At 53.3% G+C, this 14138-nt stretch overlaps 2 protein-coding genes across 5 annotated transcripts in view; one reads left to right on the top strand and one right to left on the bottom strand.

The window, feature by feature from the left end:
- The window catches only part of LOC106507128 (uncharacterized), a 136868-nt gene extending 128485 nt beyond the window's left edge, over positions 1-8383 (bottom strand). Inside the window, exons 1-5 of the mRNA XM_021073149.2 lie at positions 8160-8383; positions 7138-7231; positions 4419-4466; positions 1388-1488; positions 494-658 (exon numbers count right to left, since the gene is read on the bottom strand). Coding sequence (XP_020928808.2) covers positions 494-639 — 146 coding nt within the window. The 5' untranslated portion in view covers positions 640-658; positions 1388-1488; positions 4419-4466; positions 7138-7231; positions 8160-8383. The remainder of the gene's footprint in view (positions 1-493; positions 659-1387; positions 1489-4418; positions 4467-7137; positions 7232-8159) is intronic.
- A 1310-nt stretch (positions 8384-9693) lies between these two features.
- Positions 9694-13878, top strand: COMTD1 (catechol-O-methyltransferase domain containing 1). Of its 4 annotated transcripts, XM_021073150.2 has the most exons (7): positions 9694-9900; positions 10083-10210; positions 10463-10568; positions 10658-10776; positions 10864-10918; positions 11125-11258; positions 11461-13878. In XM_021073150.2, the coding sequence occupies exons 1-7, from the start codon at positions 9807-9809 to the stop codon at positions 11611-11613; spliced, it is 789 nt and encodes a 262-aa protein (XP_020928809.1). In that variant the 5' UTR covers positions 9694-9806; the 3' UTR covers positions 11614-13878. The 4 variants fall into 4 exon arrangements, with proteins under 4 accessions (XP_020928809.1, XP_084853523.1, XP_084853521.1 ...); XM_084997397.1 differs by lacking the exon at positions 11125-11258; XM_084997395.1 differs by having other exon boundaries at positions 11125-13878.
- Positions 13879-14138: the final 260 nt, after the last annotated feature.

Raw genomic sequence — 14138 nt, 5'->3', positions numbered from 1 at the left:
AGAGAAGAGACCCCAACAGCAGGATTTCACGTACATGCAGGGCTAGGTAGGGGAGGAGAAGGCTTCCTGGCATCTCAGGTCGTATCACAGACCTTCAGAGCTGGACGAGTCCTGAGAGAGGGCCACCCTCTCACCCCAGCCGTACAAAGAAATGGAGGCCCAGGGTGGAGAAATGACTTCCTCACCATCATACGGCAGAGCCAGAGCCAAGGACTGCTTCTGAGCCTCTCTTAGCACTCAGAAAGGAGACCTAAGAAAGAAAGGCTCAGACCAGGAAATGCAGCTATCTCAGGAGGGTTCCCCAGAAGCAGAGCCTGGGTTGGGGGTTTGCACTCAGATGATTTACAGGGAAAGGCTCTGAGAAGGAGAGTGAGGAGACAGGATGGGGAAGGGGTAAAGGCTGAGCCAGAAAGTGGTCTCAGCTGGGGCCGAGCCACAGCCTGGTCCCACCGAGACTTTTGGAGCTTGAACAGCATCACAGAGTTCATCCTACCTTGAGGCTTGGGGTGGCCTTTTGCACCACATCAGCCGGTCACCGGCCACAGTCTGCTCAGGTCGTGCAGTGTGGGGCGGCCTTGCGGGGCATGGCCCTCGTTTGGCTGTGAGCTCATCCCCAGCGAAGGGGCAGCTGGGAGCCATCAGCAGCAACCTCCTACAGCTGGGGGACGGGGAAACCATCAGGTTAGAAGGAAAACAAGCAGGTCTTCCTGGAGCCCCGAGTCAGACCCAGCGTCCCCAGCCACAGAACACAGCATGCAGGGGTCTGTCCCTGCCAAGACCCTCAGTTTCCTGGTTCCTAAAATGGGTATGCAGGACCAAAGGGTCACTGGGTTCCTTTCCAGCTCTGCATGTTCAAGCTCCTGGGGTTCCACTTTCGCTTCACCCCAAAGTTCCAACTGGACAGTCCCGCTGCCTCCAGACCCCCGCCTCCTCCAAGCAGCTGAAGAACCAATGAGACCAAAGTCGGGTCATGATTCCATCAGGCCTGAACCCCACGAAGTGGGTGAAGGCAACATTTTCTCGGCGTGTGTACATCTCCAGCCCCAGCCGGCCTGGGGAGTCAGTATTTCTTGAAGTGTAAGTACCGAGACCACATGGGGTTGTCAGTAAATTCATTACCCCATTACCAGACCTGAATTATTCAGCGCCTCAGGAATGTGCCCAAGCACAGTCGATGCCGGATGGATGGAGTCAGGCCCAGGGCATGGTTGGTGCTGGGGTGATGGATCTGGCCCAGAGAAGCTGGCAGGGCTGGCAGGCACAAGGCTGCCTGGCTGGTAGGACCTGGGCTCTTGGTGTTCCTGGGGCCCAGGGAGAGGGTTGTGCACAGATCCACAGTCCTCCTCACCCGGCAGGAACTCAGCAGAGTGTATCTTTGGAGGCCCACCTGCTCCAAAGGGCCCAGGGACAGGAGATCCAGGCTCCACCTCTTCCTGGCTGTGTGACCTCCAGCAGGTGATTCACCTCTCTGAGCTTCAGTCTCTTAATCTGTAAAGCATAGGAATGATGCTGAATGTTCTCAGGATCCACTCTCTATTTTAAGTTTAATAATAATAGAACTGATTTTTTTTCATTGAACATATAACTCTCTGTAATAAAGACTCTTTTGAGGAGTTCCAGTCGTGGCGCAGTAGTTAATGAATCTGACTAGGAACCATGAGGTTTCGGATTCCATCCCTGGCCTTGCTCAGTGGGTTAAGGATCCGGCGTTGCCATGAGCTGTGGTGTAGGTCGAAGACGCGGCTCAGATCCTGCGTTGCTGTGGCTCTGGTGTAGGCCAGTGGCTACAGCTCCGATTCGAGCCCTAGCCTGGGAACCTCCATATGCCATGGGAGCGGCCCAAGAAAATGGCAAAAAGACAAAAAAAAAAAAAAAAAAAAAAAAAAAGGACTCTTTTGAGGCTGAAGCATGGTCCTGTGACTAAGAGCTGGTCAAAGAGATGCAAGTAGAGTATCCTGAAAACCGGGTTGAAAGTGTGACGGCTTGTGCTCAAGCAGTCATTTTGTTCAATGAGGAGATGCCATATGATAAGGATGGCACCACAGCAGAGTAGAAGCCTGAGTCTCTGTTGGCCATGGAGCCTCCTTACCACTTACATCTACGTAAAATTGAAATAAAGTTTTCCCTTGGTTAAGTCACTGTTCTTTTGGATTTTTCTGTCTCTCATAGCCAAATCAACCCGACCTTACTGAGCAAGTCCAAGGGTGAAATGAGATATTACAGAAAAAGCAGCCACTTCAATAGGCAGTTCCTCTAGGATACTTCAGTGCTTGAGAACTAGAAACCCTGAAACCATAAAATCTGGGCTCAAATCCCAACTCTACCACTTACATGCTGTGCAAATTTAGGAAAGTTACTTAACCTCTCTGGGCTTCAGCTTTCTCATCTGTAAGATGGGGATAAAAGTGGTGCCTTCCCCCGACAGGGTTTATGTGAGGATTAAGTGAGTTAATATGAAGTTAAGAGAAGTGACTTGCACTCAGTAATTGCTATGTAAGTATCAGCAGTTAGTATCTCATCCGTTTATATCTCGGGACACTCCCTATGTAACTCAGGGACCTGGGTGTCTGTAACATCTCCCAAAGCCCCATCTCAGTCTAGATTCTCCCCTCAAGGTGGCTGTGCTCTTGGGGCAGCAATGCCAGGGGTGCTCTGAGTTTCTACCACGGCATGAACAGCTTTGCCTTGGGGGAGAGGACCCCAATCTGAGCGAATGGGGTGGGCTGCAGAGTCTGGGCTCCGTGTTTGGAGTCCACAAGAGGGACTGCTCTTTGGAATCTGGATGAAGCTCTTACTCAGGAAGAGGAAAAAAAGAAACAAAATCCTGTGATAGGCTCTGTACCCCGTATCTCTCTGCTCTGGGCCTCTGGGGAGTGGATTAGATTGGAGGTTACAGCTCACCCACCAGCAGCACAAAGACCAATATGCAAAAGAGTGAACCTCTGTGGGTTTGAGACAGCAGGGAGTGGTGGGGACTGGGGCAAGGGTAGATGTCCCATGGGGAATAAAGGCAGGTACCACGCAGCACCAAGCCAACCTGTTTGCCACAAAATGGGCCCAGTACTGTCAAAACTTCTGCTCTCTCAAAAGAAATGGGAGTCAAATCTGCATTCTTTGTTACATTTGCTGATCGTTCAGTGTTGGCTCCATTCAAACAAGCAAAACCTTGATCGAGGCAAACAAAATATGTCCCCAGGCCAGCTCAGGGGCTGCCAGAAGTAAACAAGCACTGAGAGGTGTCCTGTGCAATGCAACCAGAACCCTTGAGTCCCAGGCTCTGTGTCCGGGTGTCTGGGGGGCGGGGGGAGGAATGGGCATAGCCTGAGTATGGGTGGGAAAGAAAGGGGCTTGTCCCTCCCAGGGAGGTGCGGGCTCTGAGCTGGACCCGGGGAAGGTGAGCCTAACCCCTCAGCTGCCTCCCCACCTGGATTCAGGATGGCAGTGAGGATGGATGGAGGCAGGAGTGGCCCTGAGACTCCAGGTGACACCATGAGTCCCAGAGCGCCAGGTTCTTCCTCTGGAAACAGACGGGGGCATCCTCAGCTTGGGCACAAGGCAGGGACCCTTGCGGAGGTCCTGCCCTGAGGCGGGGTAGGGTCTTGGCACCCAGGACTTTGGAGACGCCCAGGGGTATCTGTGTGTAGACTGGCCTGCTGATCCCAACCCTTGTCTCTGACCCACAGTAGGGCTACATATCCACACTCTCTGCCATGCAACCTGGCAGGGCCACCCACAGAGGGGGGAGGGTACACACTTGCCCCCATGAGGACCTTAGCCAAGTGACTTGGCCAACATCAGCAGACCTGACCAATGCAGAGGCTTTGAAAGCACAGTATATGGTTGGCCTCTTGCACCCGTGCTGCCCACCAGAAAAGAGTGTCCCCAGGTAGCCACTCATCTCAGAACAATCTGGACACACAACCCAAAGCAGACGCAGCCCAGCTGACGCTGACCCAGCAGCGAGGAAAGTGGGTGGTTCTCTCAGAAGCCTCTGAGACTTGGGGCTGCTCCACAGCATTGTTGTAGCAGAAGCCTGACCATGAGGCTGGGAAGGCGTGGGCACAGAAGCTCCCACCCCATCAAGTCATCTACTGTCGCAGAAGCCCCTGCACCTCTGGCCCATATGCAAATGGAGAAATTCTCCCTAGAATGGGGACACCCCAGGCTATGGGCCATACAGAACTGAAGCCAATCCCCACACCCTGACTGTGAGACCCCAGCTAAGTCACATCCCGGGTCTGTAGAGGATGGGTGATCAGGCTCACCTCACTGGGTACTGGGGGTCTTGACGAGGCATCCCGCAGCAGGGCGGGGGTGGAGTGCTCAGTGGAGTCCTCTGGCATTTGGGCTTGTCAGGTGATCAAGGAACAAAGCCTCTCCTGTGAGAAAACTCACCCCTGAGGAAAGTGGGGCCTTACCTTTGGAGAGCAAGATATCAAGTTCAGTGTGGAATCTGCCACTCCAGCCTGAAAAAAAGCAAACGGGGTTATCTCAGCACAATCCCCCAACCACCCCTGGGCATGGGCCACACATTAGAGTGCCTGTATCAGTTAGGAAATAATAAATAGCTAATCACTGCTGAAACACAAAGCGCTCCATTTTCTCACACTAACAAGGAGGCTGGAGGTAAACAGTTGCTGGTGGTGTTTCAATGTGCAGACAATGTCTTCAAGGACAATTCACCATCCTTACTGTTTGGGGTTTTTTTAATCCTTAACCTTGTTGCCTCATGGCCACAAGATGGCTGCCACGGTTCCAAACACTTCACCTTTACACAACCACGTTCAAGGTAAGAAAAGGCTAAGGAAGAAGGGGGGATTTCTTGCTATCACAGAAAAAAACAATGTCCTGAGAAGTACCCGCTTTTCCCTGGCACAATATCCCTGGATGTTATGAAAAAGGGACAGAGAGGGTTGTAAAAGCCTGAGACTGATCACATTCCACCCCGAGAGTTCAGTACATTGTTGTCTGAACAATATTGAGCTCCTGTTGGCAATGCAGAAACAGGGGAATGGCACTGTGTGCTGGAGATAGGAGGTACCAGGTGGGACTCCTAACTGCAGACCATAGAAGCTGCTTTGTGGCAAACAGCAGATTTTACTTTCCTACAAATAACAGAATCCATGTTGTGCAAACAGCAAATTCCACTCTGTTGCAAACAGCAGACTCTGGGAGGGCCAGAGACTCAGGCTTGGATGCTCCACAACCAGGAACTAAGCAGCTAGAATCCCCATCAAACCACAGCAAAGGACTATTTTAGTTAAAAGCCCTCTGGGCACAGTCCCCACCACAGCCACCCCAGCAGGAACAGGCACCTCCTTGTTTGCTCACTTGGTGTCAGAGCCTCACTCTCCCCCCAAGCAGTGACTCACATGCCATTTTTGCATGCAAGTCCTGTGCAGCGCGTGGGATTGTGGACCCCAGGTCCATGCCTGCAGGGGAGTCTGGGACATGTGTCTGTCTTTTTTGGGGGAAGGAAGCTCTCACAACAGAGGCCAGTGTCTCAAGGTGGAGAGGGTGGAGCTGCTGGGAAGCTGTGTTTACTCTTCCTCAAAAGGACCCCACAAAGTCTTGACCATGTGACGGCTCCTGAGAGTCAGCTGAGGGGTCTAGCAAAAGCAATGACACCCCCGAGTGGCCATGATAGTGGTGCCACAGCCATCTCATTGGGAAGAAAGGAGCAGGTGACACCATGAAACACACACCTAAGTCATCCACTGGGGACTCCCAGAGATGCCCAAATGCAAAGACCTTAATTCAATCAGAGAAGTCGGGTGACAGACAAATCGCTGGCACAGGTGGGGGCCTTGCAAAAGAACTCAATGAACTTCCAGGGGATATAGGAGCTCTGGCCTCGGGCCCAGTGGTGAAGCTGAGACAGGGACACGTCCACATCCTGGCTCTGCCACCTGACATCTGGGAACCTCAGTTTGCACACCTGGAAAATGGGGACAATGCTAATTACTTGAGAGGGTGGCTGTGATGAACATTCCCACTGCCCACTCTTTTCGGTTAGCAGCAGGGAACCCTCTGCAGTTAAACACCTAACATTGTGGTTCACAAGGAGCGGGATAGGAACCAGGCAATTTTTTTTCTTTTTTGGCCACCCTGCAACGTATGGAGTTCCCAGGCCAGGGATCAGATCCTAGCCATAGCTGCAACTTACACCGCAGCTGCAACCACACCCGATCCCTAATGCACTGTGCCAGGCCAGGGATCGAACCTGTGTCCCAGAGCTCCAGCGATACCACCAATCCCGTTGCATCACAGCAGGAACTCCATGGCAGGGGTATTTTAAACCTTACAACCCTTTTGAGAGGCGGGGGCTTATGGCTGACCATCCTCTCATGATCTCCACCACCAATGTTCCTCCCACGCTCATTGTCCTGGATGGCAAAGGGGGCTTGGCCAATAGAACTAAGGTCACTAACCAGCTCGCCTTAAAATGGGGAGATTGTCCTGGCTTAGCTGGGGTGGGGGGGGTCCCAGGAACTACATGAGCCCTTAGAAGCAGAGGAGGAAGGCAGAGCATTTTGAAGCACCATAAGTATCTAAAGTGCCTTTGCAGTCTTGCAGACAGAGGGGCTCAATGAGAAGGAACTAAATTTGGGCAATAACTGGAGAGCTCAGAAGAGGACGGGGAACCCAAGCAGAGCTGCTGCCCCAGACACTTCACCGTCTGCCTGGTGAGACCCTGATTGGCCAGGCTTGGCCATACTCCTGACCTACAGAACCAGGAGATAATAAACGGTGTTTTTTGGGTTTTGTTTTTTGTTTTTCTTTTTAGGGCCGCGCCTATGGTATATGGAAGTTTCCAGGCTAGGGGTCGAATCAGAGCTGCAGCTGCCAGCTTATGCCATAGCCACAGTAACATCAGATACTCAACCCACTGAGCAGGGGCCAGGGATCGAACCCGCATGGACCTAAGGGCTCATAGTGCACCCATCCTCTCTGCCCTCAGCTGTATTGGTGCCTGAATGGGGCAGCTGCATTTGGCAAAGGGCAACTGAGAGAGGCAGAAATGATCCCCCCTCCCCACCCCTGGGGGCAGCAGCCCACATCCACGTGGCCCTCTAGGGAGGCCCAGCTCCCACTGCCACCATGGGGCCACCACCAAGGAAAAGGATCAAAACCTACTTTGCCTTCAGCCCCCTGGCCTTCTAAGAAAAGCCTCTGTAACAGATTCAGAGGCGACACTTTGCTCCCTTCATTGTGAGCTGAGACACTGGCGCTGTAATAGAAGAGACAAGAAATGAGTAGAGAACAGGGGGAGGGAGGTGGAAAAATTAAATTTTGCGTGATCAGCAAGGTTTCAAACAATCGCTCGCCAACTGAAGTGGGTGCCACGTCTATAAGTCATTCTGTTTTATAGACCATTAGGATCTCCAGAGAGAACCTGCATGGAGACCACTGCTTTTTGTTGAAATTAAAATGTCAGAGAAAAAGAAATAGAACAAAACAGGGAATCTGCAATTAATTACCAGGCCATAAAAATTCAATAATCAGGAGGCAGAGCAGCCGCGGGCCCAGAGGTATCAGAGCCAGCGTAACAAGAATGGAATACATTAATCTTTTCAAATTAGTTTTTTAATCTGACGGGGATATATGGTGACATGCCTCCCCTCCCTGCTTGCCGCCCACCTCCACAGGCTGAGGCCTGAAACCAGGCTCCGGAGAGAGGCTCTGGTGTGAGCTGGGGGTCTGCCCAAACCCAGACCCCCAGGCAGGAAAGAGAATACAGGCTTGCAGCCCCAGCCGTGCCGGGGTGGAAGGGCCCCAGCAAAGGTGCTAGGAAAGCACGTGGGAGTCTGGTTTCCTCTGGGTCAGAAGAGTTTATAGGCATGTCCCTCTCTGGCCAGAGGACTTAAGAAAGCATAGAGCAGGACCTGCGGAGTAAGCATGGAGGAATGGTCTCTCTGAGCTGTGGTTTGTTCCGTTGGAAAATGGGAATAATATCGCAGCTTCACGCGGAGGCTGGATGTATAGTGGCTGGTGCTCAATAAAATGTCCCTTATTGTTACTATTTTTACTGTCCAGACCCGCAGCTCAGGCAGCCAAGAGCCCGAGGCACCGCCAGCACACTATTCAGGGAACATTTATTTAGCACTTGCTGTGTGCACAGCTCTGGAAGAGAAGAGGACAGCGGCTTCAGTCCTTACCCTGCAGAATCAGACTCACAGTCAGGTTGGGAAACATTTACAGGGCCAAGCAGGATGTAGATAATCAAAAGGTAAGAGGAAAAACGCTTCTCTTCCAAGCTGGCCGCATGCTTGGCAACAGGCAGACGGGAGGAGCTGGGAGGGCGGACCCAGACCCACCCAGCAGCAAACCACGGGCTCCTCCCCTGAATACCGCCCGGGACTGTGGACTGATTGGTCAAAGGATCAGCCCCACCCCTGTGTATGATAGGAGGCCACGCCTTCCGCCCCTGCGCGGCCTCGCCACCCACCCCCCACCGGCCCGCTCACCCTGGCCCAGGGCTCGCGAAGCTCGGATCAGTCCCAGCTCGCCCGGGACTTCAGGCTTAGCCAAGCCAGTCCCTCAACAAACCCAGCAACAAGGCTGTCTCTGAGCCCTGCTGGGGCTGAGCCTCGCCTGGGAAGCCCCTGGTGGAGTTCCAGTCTGCCCAGTGTGGTTGCCGAAGGGCTGGAGGGCCCTTCGTGTCAGGGGACAGCCGCAGAGTTGTCTGATGGAATTTGACTCCTTTTATAATTATAGCTCACTAAGTGCCGGGCCCTGTGTAAATCCTTCACCCGGATTTTCTCATTTCATCCCCCAGAGGTTAGGACTACTAAGAACCCCACTGTACAGAAGAGCAAATTCTGAAGCTGGGGCTGCTCACCACTTCCCTGTGTCCTGCGGTCTCTGAGCCCAGCTTCACTAATACAAGCCAGGAACACCTTTCTCTTAGCCCCACTCGGCACAGTTGATGTTCAATCAGTGCTTACTGGATGGCAGCCCTGCGCAACAGCCCTGCAAAGGGGCCTCACCTGTCCTCCGGTCACTTTCCTCCCCAAGATTTCTTCACTCCAACCTATGATTATAACAGCAGCTGCTATTTCTCGAGCACTTACTGTGTGCCAGGCCATGGATGGGATCTGGTGCCATTAACAGTAAGAGAATGGTCCCAGTTTTACACAAAGGAAACTGAGGCTCAGAGAGACTGATGGGCCCAAGATCTCACACCTATGTCTAGCTGGCTCCCAAGAGCAGGATTCTAACTAAGGATATTGGCACAGAGCTCAATCAACCAGATCTTACCCGGGGCTCCCGAACCCCACCTCTGGTTATGCCTCCTAAAATTACACTCCTTCAGCCTGATACCCTTGGTAACCTCCTCCAAGAGGCCTCCTCTGATTCTCTCAGTCCTTCCCAGGGATCCTTTAATTTCTATCGCTTTGTACCTTTACTATCCTGTTACACCAACGGTCTACTCACCCACCCAATATGCCCTAAGGGGTTCTCAGCAAAAGTGGTAGCGATGAGGAAGAACCATAACCAAGAGTAGCATCACATTTTTCTTTCCTGACTCAGGCCCCTAGACCTCCGGTGACCGAGAAAGAAAGCAACCCCTGATGTAGTGCTTCCTCCCCGCCGGGCGCAGTTCCGAACGTGGCCACCAGATGACGACGGATCCACTTGGGTGGGGCTTGCAGTAAGGCAGTGCTGCCGCCAGATGGTACCCGAGACCGCAGTTCCGAGGTCACTGCCCCGGCGGGGTGGAGCCGCCAGGGTCCGCGGGTCCCAGGGAGGTCCCAGTAGCCTCAGCGCAGGTGAACAGGACGCCGCCGTCTCCAGCCTACACCATGACCCAGCCGGTGCCCCGGCTCTCTGTGCCCGCCGCGCTGGCCTTGGGTTCGGCCGCACTGGGCGCCGCCTTTGCCAGCGGCCTCTTCCTCGGTGAGTATGTCGGGGCCTTTGGCACCCTCCGCAGAGCCCCTGGGCGGGCACCGGAGTAGAGCCCCCGCGGGCAGGCGGGCACTGGAGCAGAGCCCATGAATCCGCGAGGCTGGCTGCGGCTGAGGGTCAGCCCTGGTGCCCAAGAGCCCCAGTCCCTGATCCCAGCACCCACTACCCGGTAGGGAGACGGTTCCCTCCACGGCGATCCCGGCAAGAGAAGCGACTGCTGCCCCCTGAGGACAGCCCCCTGTGGCAGTATCTGCTGAGCCGCTCCCTGCGGGAACACCCGGCGCTGCGGAGTCTGCGGCTGGTCAGCAGGGCCAAGGGGGCGGGAACAGGCGCCCACCGCGGGCCCATTTGGGCCCACGTGGTTATGTGACCTTGGGCGGGGCGGTGGCCCTCTCTGGGCTTTCCCGCTCCCCAGGCGGCTCTCAGTGGGCGTTCCGCGAGGGCACGCCCCTGGGCCACGCCTGCAACCCCCCTCGGGGCGGGGGGAAGCTCTGAACCTGGGGTGGAGCTGGGTAACTGGCAGAGCTATGCGACCCTCTCCTCTCCCACGCAGCTGACCTTGGAGCAGCCGCAGGGGGATTCCATGATGACCTGTGAGCAGGCCCAGCTCCTAGCCAACCTGGCTCGCCTCATCAAGGCTAAGAAGGCGCTGGATCTGGGTAGGGCGCTCATTCGGGGTCACTGGGGGCCGGAGTCACCGGGCCATTCTCCTACTCTGGCCTGAACCTGTCGGTGTCCATGTTCCCAGGCACTTTCACAGGCTACTCAGCCCTAGCGTTGGCCCTGGCGCTGCCGCCTGCCGGGCGCGTGGTGACCTGCGAAGTTGATGCGGGGCCCCCAGAGCTGGGGCGGCCCCTGTGGAGGCAGGTGAGTGTCCCCCATGCCTGAGGTCCCGGTCAGGCGACTGGAGCCCCGGCACCCCCAGCTCCGGCTCTGACCCCGCCCCTTCCGCAGGCTGAGGAGGAGCACAAGATCGACCTTCGGTTGAAGCCTGCCTTGGAAACCCTGGGTGAGGAACGGAGCGGAAAGGGCCTTGGCGCCGTTTTCCTAGTGGGTCCGCTGGGCAGGCTTCTTGGGCACTGACAGCACCCCCGCCCCCTAGTACGCGGCCACATGCAGGGAGGCAGGGCCGGCACTTCCGAGGCCGGTCCTGAATGGCCACCGCGCCTGGGCCGGCCTGCGCACTCAGCTGCATCTGCCTCTCCTTCCCGCAAGACGAGCTCCTGGCCGCGGGCGAGGCTGGCACCTTCGATGTGGCCGTGGTGGACGCAGACAAGGAGAACTGCACCGCTTACTATGAGCGCTGCCTTCAGCTGCTGCGACCTGGGGGCGTCCTCGCTGTACTCAATGTAAGGGACAGCCCTGGAGTAAAGACTATCGGGCTGGGTCTTTTCCTTAGGCTCCTCCCTACGCCCCGCCCCCATACCCCAGAACCCTACCACGTCAACTGCTACTCCCAGGTATTTCCAGGCTTTCACCTGAGTCCTCAGTCCCTGCCTCCTGCGCTGGCACCTCCCGGGCCCCGCCCCCTGATGCCCCACCCCTCCACAGGTCTTGTGCCATGGAGAGGTGTTGCAGCCTCAACCGCAGGACAAAGTGGTCCAGTGTGTGCGAAACCTGAATGAGCGCATCCTGAGAGATGCCCGGGTCCACATCAGCCTCCTGCCCCTGGGCGACGGCCTTACCTTAGCCTTCAAGATCTAGAGCTGGCCACTAGGGAGTGGCCTCAAGGGAGGGGCCCTGGGAATCGCAGTTTTAAATCTGACAATAAAGTGAGGTCTGGGAAGAGAAATTCTGAGCCTCCCTAAGTGCTGAGATGGGGTAGGGAGGGAAGGCCCACACTGACTGCACCTTCAGCAGAAGGGAACTTTTGACACCACAGACCTCTATCCCCTCCCGGGCACTCTCCTGAGGATTACCTGGCACCAGAGCTATGGCCAGACCACAGAAGCTTCCAGCTGAATGGACTTTCAGGATGTAAAGTTTGACCTGCCCACACGCAACTGGTCAGACCGAGCTCCTTGGGTTTGCCTCCACTCCAGAAGATCTAAGCGCTAGAAGCTTGGTAGAGGTCCCTTATCCTCCCTCCTACATCTCTTTCTAGGAGGCTAAGTCAATGAAGTTCTTGTTCAGTGCAGCTGGGACTAAGGGAGAGAACAGTCTGGAATCTGATGGCAAGAAAGGGGCATTGCACCATGTACTTTTGTAGGGTATGCCAATTTTGCTGGCCATTTGCCCATTTTCATATAATTGTCAGTTCAGCATGGCCTCACCTCTGCAGTAGAGGCTCTGGTCTACATCACCACAGATCAGGCCACTTGACTTAAACCTAAGGACCTCAAGAGTGGGTGAAGTATAGAGATATTATCCTGTCCTCCCCTGAAGTCCTGATGGAAGGTGAGAGCCAGAGTGGGATCACTGACCAGTGGTGTGAAGTAGACAAGCCAATACGTCGGAGGCAATTTTTAACAAGATCCCCAGAAGATGAAGAGAAAGTTAGGTTTTCCAATACCAACATCTATGTGTTGAGATGGAGAGGGAGCCAGGTGCTTCACTCTGTTTAACTTATTTAAACCTTCCCAATCCATAGGAAAATCTTAACTCCACACCAAAATGATCAGGCTCAGATATAGTGTTCTTTCCATGGCATCAGCCTAGAATACAATTAGGTGTTTGCCACCATCTGGTTAGGCCTGGGTGGTGGACGTGAACCTGGAGCCTGACACAGGCCCTATGAGCCCAGAGCTGGCGACTTTCATAACCTGACAGCGCCCTGGGATATACCTTGCATTTAAGGCAACCTTCATGGACCTAACTACAAACCTATCTTTCTCCCATTCATAAAAGCATTAGGAGTTCCTGTTTTGGAGCAGCAGAAACAATCCAACTAGTATCCATGAGGGTGCAACCCCTGGCCTCGCTCAGTGGGTCGGGCATCTGGCGTTGTCAACTACAGTGCAGGCTGCAGACGGGGCTCAGGTCGCACGTTGCTGTGGCTGTGGTGCAGACCAGCAGTAGCTCCAATTCCGACCCCTGGCCTGGGAACTTCCATATGCTGCAGGTGTGGCCCTAAAGAGCAAAAAAAAAAAAAAGGTATTAGGATGCACAGGAGTGAACAGGTCCATTTTACTCTTAAGTATCCTGAAAACACAAGACATGCTTTCACACCTAGTTTGCAGACACCTTTTCCTATTTTTACCTAACAATTGCCTGACTCAAATTGGTTCAAATTCCAACTTACTGCCATTAAGTCATGTCTTATTCATATGGGCCATTCTAAGCCAGTCCCTTAGGACAGTGAAATCAGAAGGGGTCTTTCTGTCCCTCACCCCACCTGTGTGTAAAGCTTGTTTGGGTTTCTTATCTCTTAACAGATTCTTAACCTAGAAATTTTCAGCATGTATCACTTTTTGGGTAACGAGTCAAACACATTTTCTTATCCTCTCAAACTTCACACTGCATCACAATTATGAATTTGTTGGGAAAAAAAACCCTTCTCTAACCTTTGATTGCATTCTTCTAATTATATCTTCACATTAAAATTCCTCTTTCCTGTGTTTCCAACCAGAGTCACCTATTAATTTCTATCATTCAGCCAAAGTCCAGATTAAGACCAGTGGCCACATAATCTGAAGGCATTGGCTTTGGTAACACACTCAGGCCCACGCTTTGCAGTGTCGGCCTGGAAAGAAGTGATGACCTCTCACTGAGGCCCATACATTTCCCTCTCGCAGACTCTGATTACTGACACTGTCTACACCTAAGTCCACTGCCCTACACCTAGTCCCATCCCACAGAACTAGTGCCTGGATCATTCCCATAGCAACAGCTTGAAGGGATATGGTGTGTGTATACAAACTTTAGCACCACCTCCTTTCCCTCTTTTTGTCACTTACATGCTAACCTTTCCTGGACTTAATGAGCCAATGCAATTTTGCATTAATTTATAAAATAAAGATATTAAATGCATTTATCTTATTGTCTAAAAATATCACTGAGTTACTCTTGGGACAGAGGACATTATAAAGAGCAAAATGCTCATTGGAAAATAAAGCACTAGCTAGATACCAGGAAGATTTGACCCTACGTGACAAGTTTTTAACTCTGCAAATACTTGGAGTCATTAATTATATATACTTGTTTTATTCATAATTTATGTCTGGGGATACCAAAAGTAATTCTAATGATGGTTGAATTTAACAAAAAATTTTAACCTCATCTTAAAATAT

This window comes from Sus scrofa, chromosome 14 (genome assembly GCF_054392235.1).
Source record: "Sus scrofa isolate SSC_HxYL_T2T_F1_AM1 chromosome 14, Sscrofa_HxYL_maternal_Yorkshire_Landrace_v2.0, whole genome shotgun sequence".
NCBI classification, from domain to species: Eukaryota; Metazoa; Chordata; class Mammalia; order Artiodactyla; family Suidae; genus Sus; species Sus scrofa.
This window is presented reverse-complemented; position numbering and strand designations above follow the sequence as displayed.

Coding starts and splice junctions, on each gene's coding strand:
- COMTD1 (XM_084997395.1), top strand. CDS start 9,807: ATGACCCAGCCGGTGCCCCGGCTCTCTGTGCCCGCCGCGCTGGCCTTG. Junction 10,569..10,657: donor TAAGAAGGCGCTGGATCTGG/GTAGGGCGCTCA, acceptor CCATGTTCCCAG/GCACTTTCACAGGCTACTCA. Junction 10,919..11,124: donor GCCTGCCTTGGAAACCCTGG/GTGAGGAACGGA, acceptor CCTTCCCGCAAG/ACGAGCTCCTGGCCGCGGGC.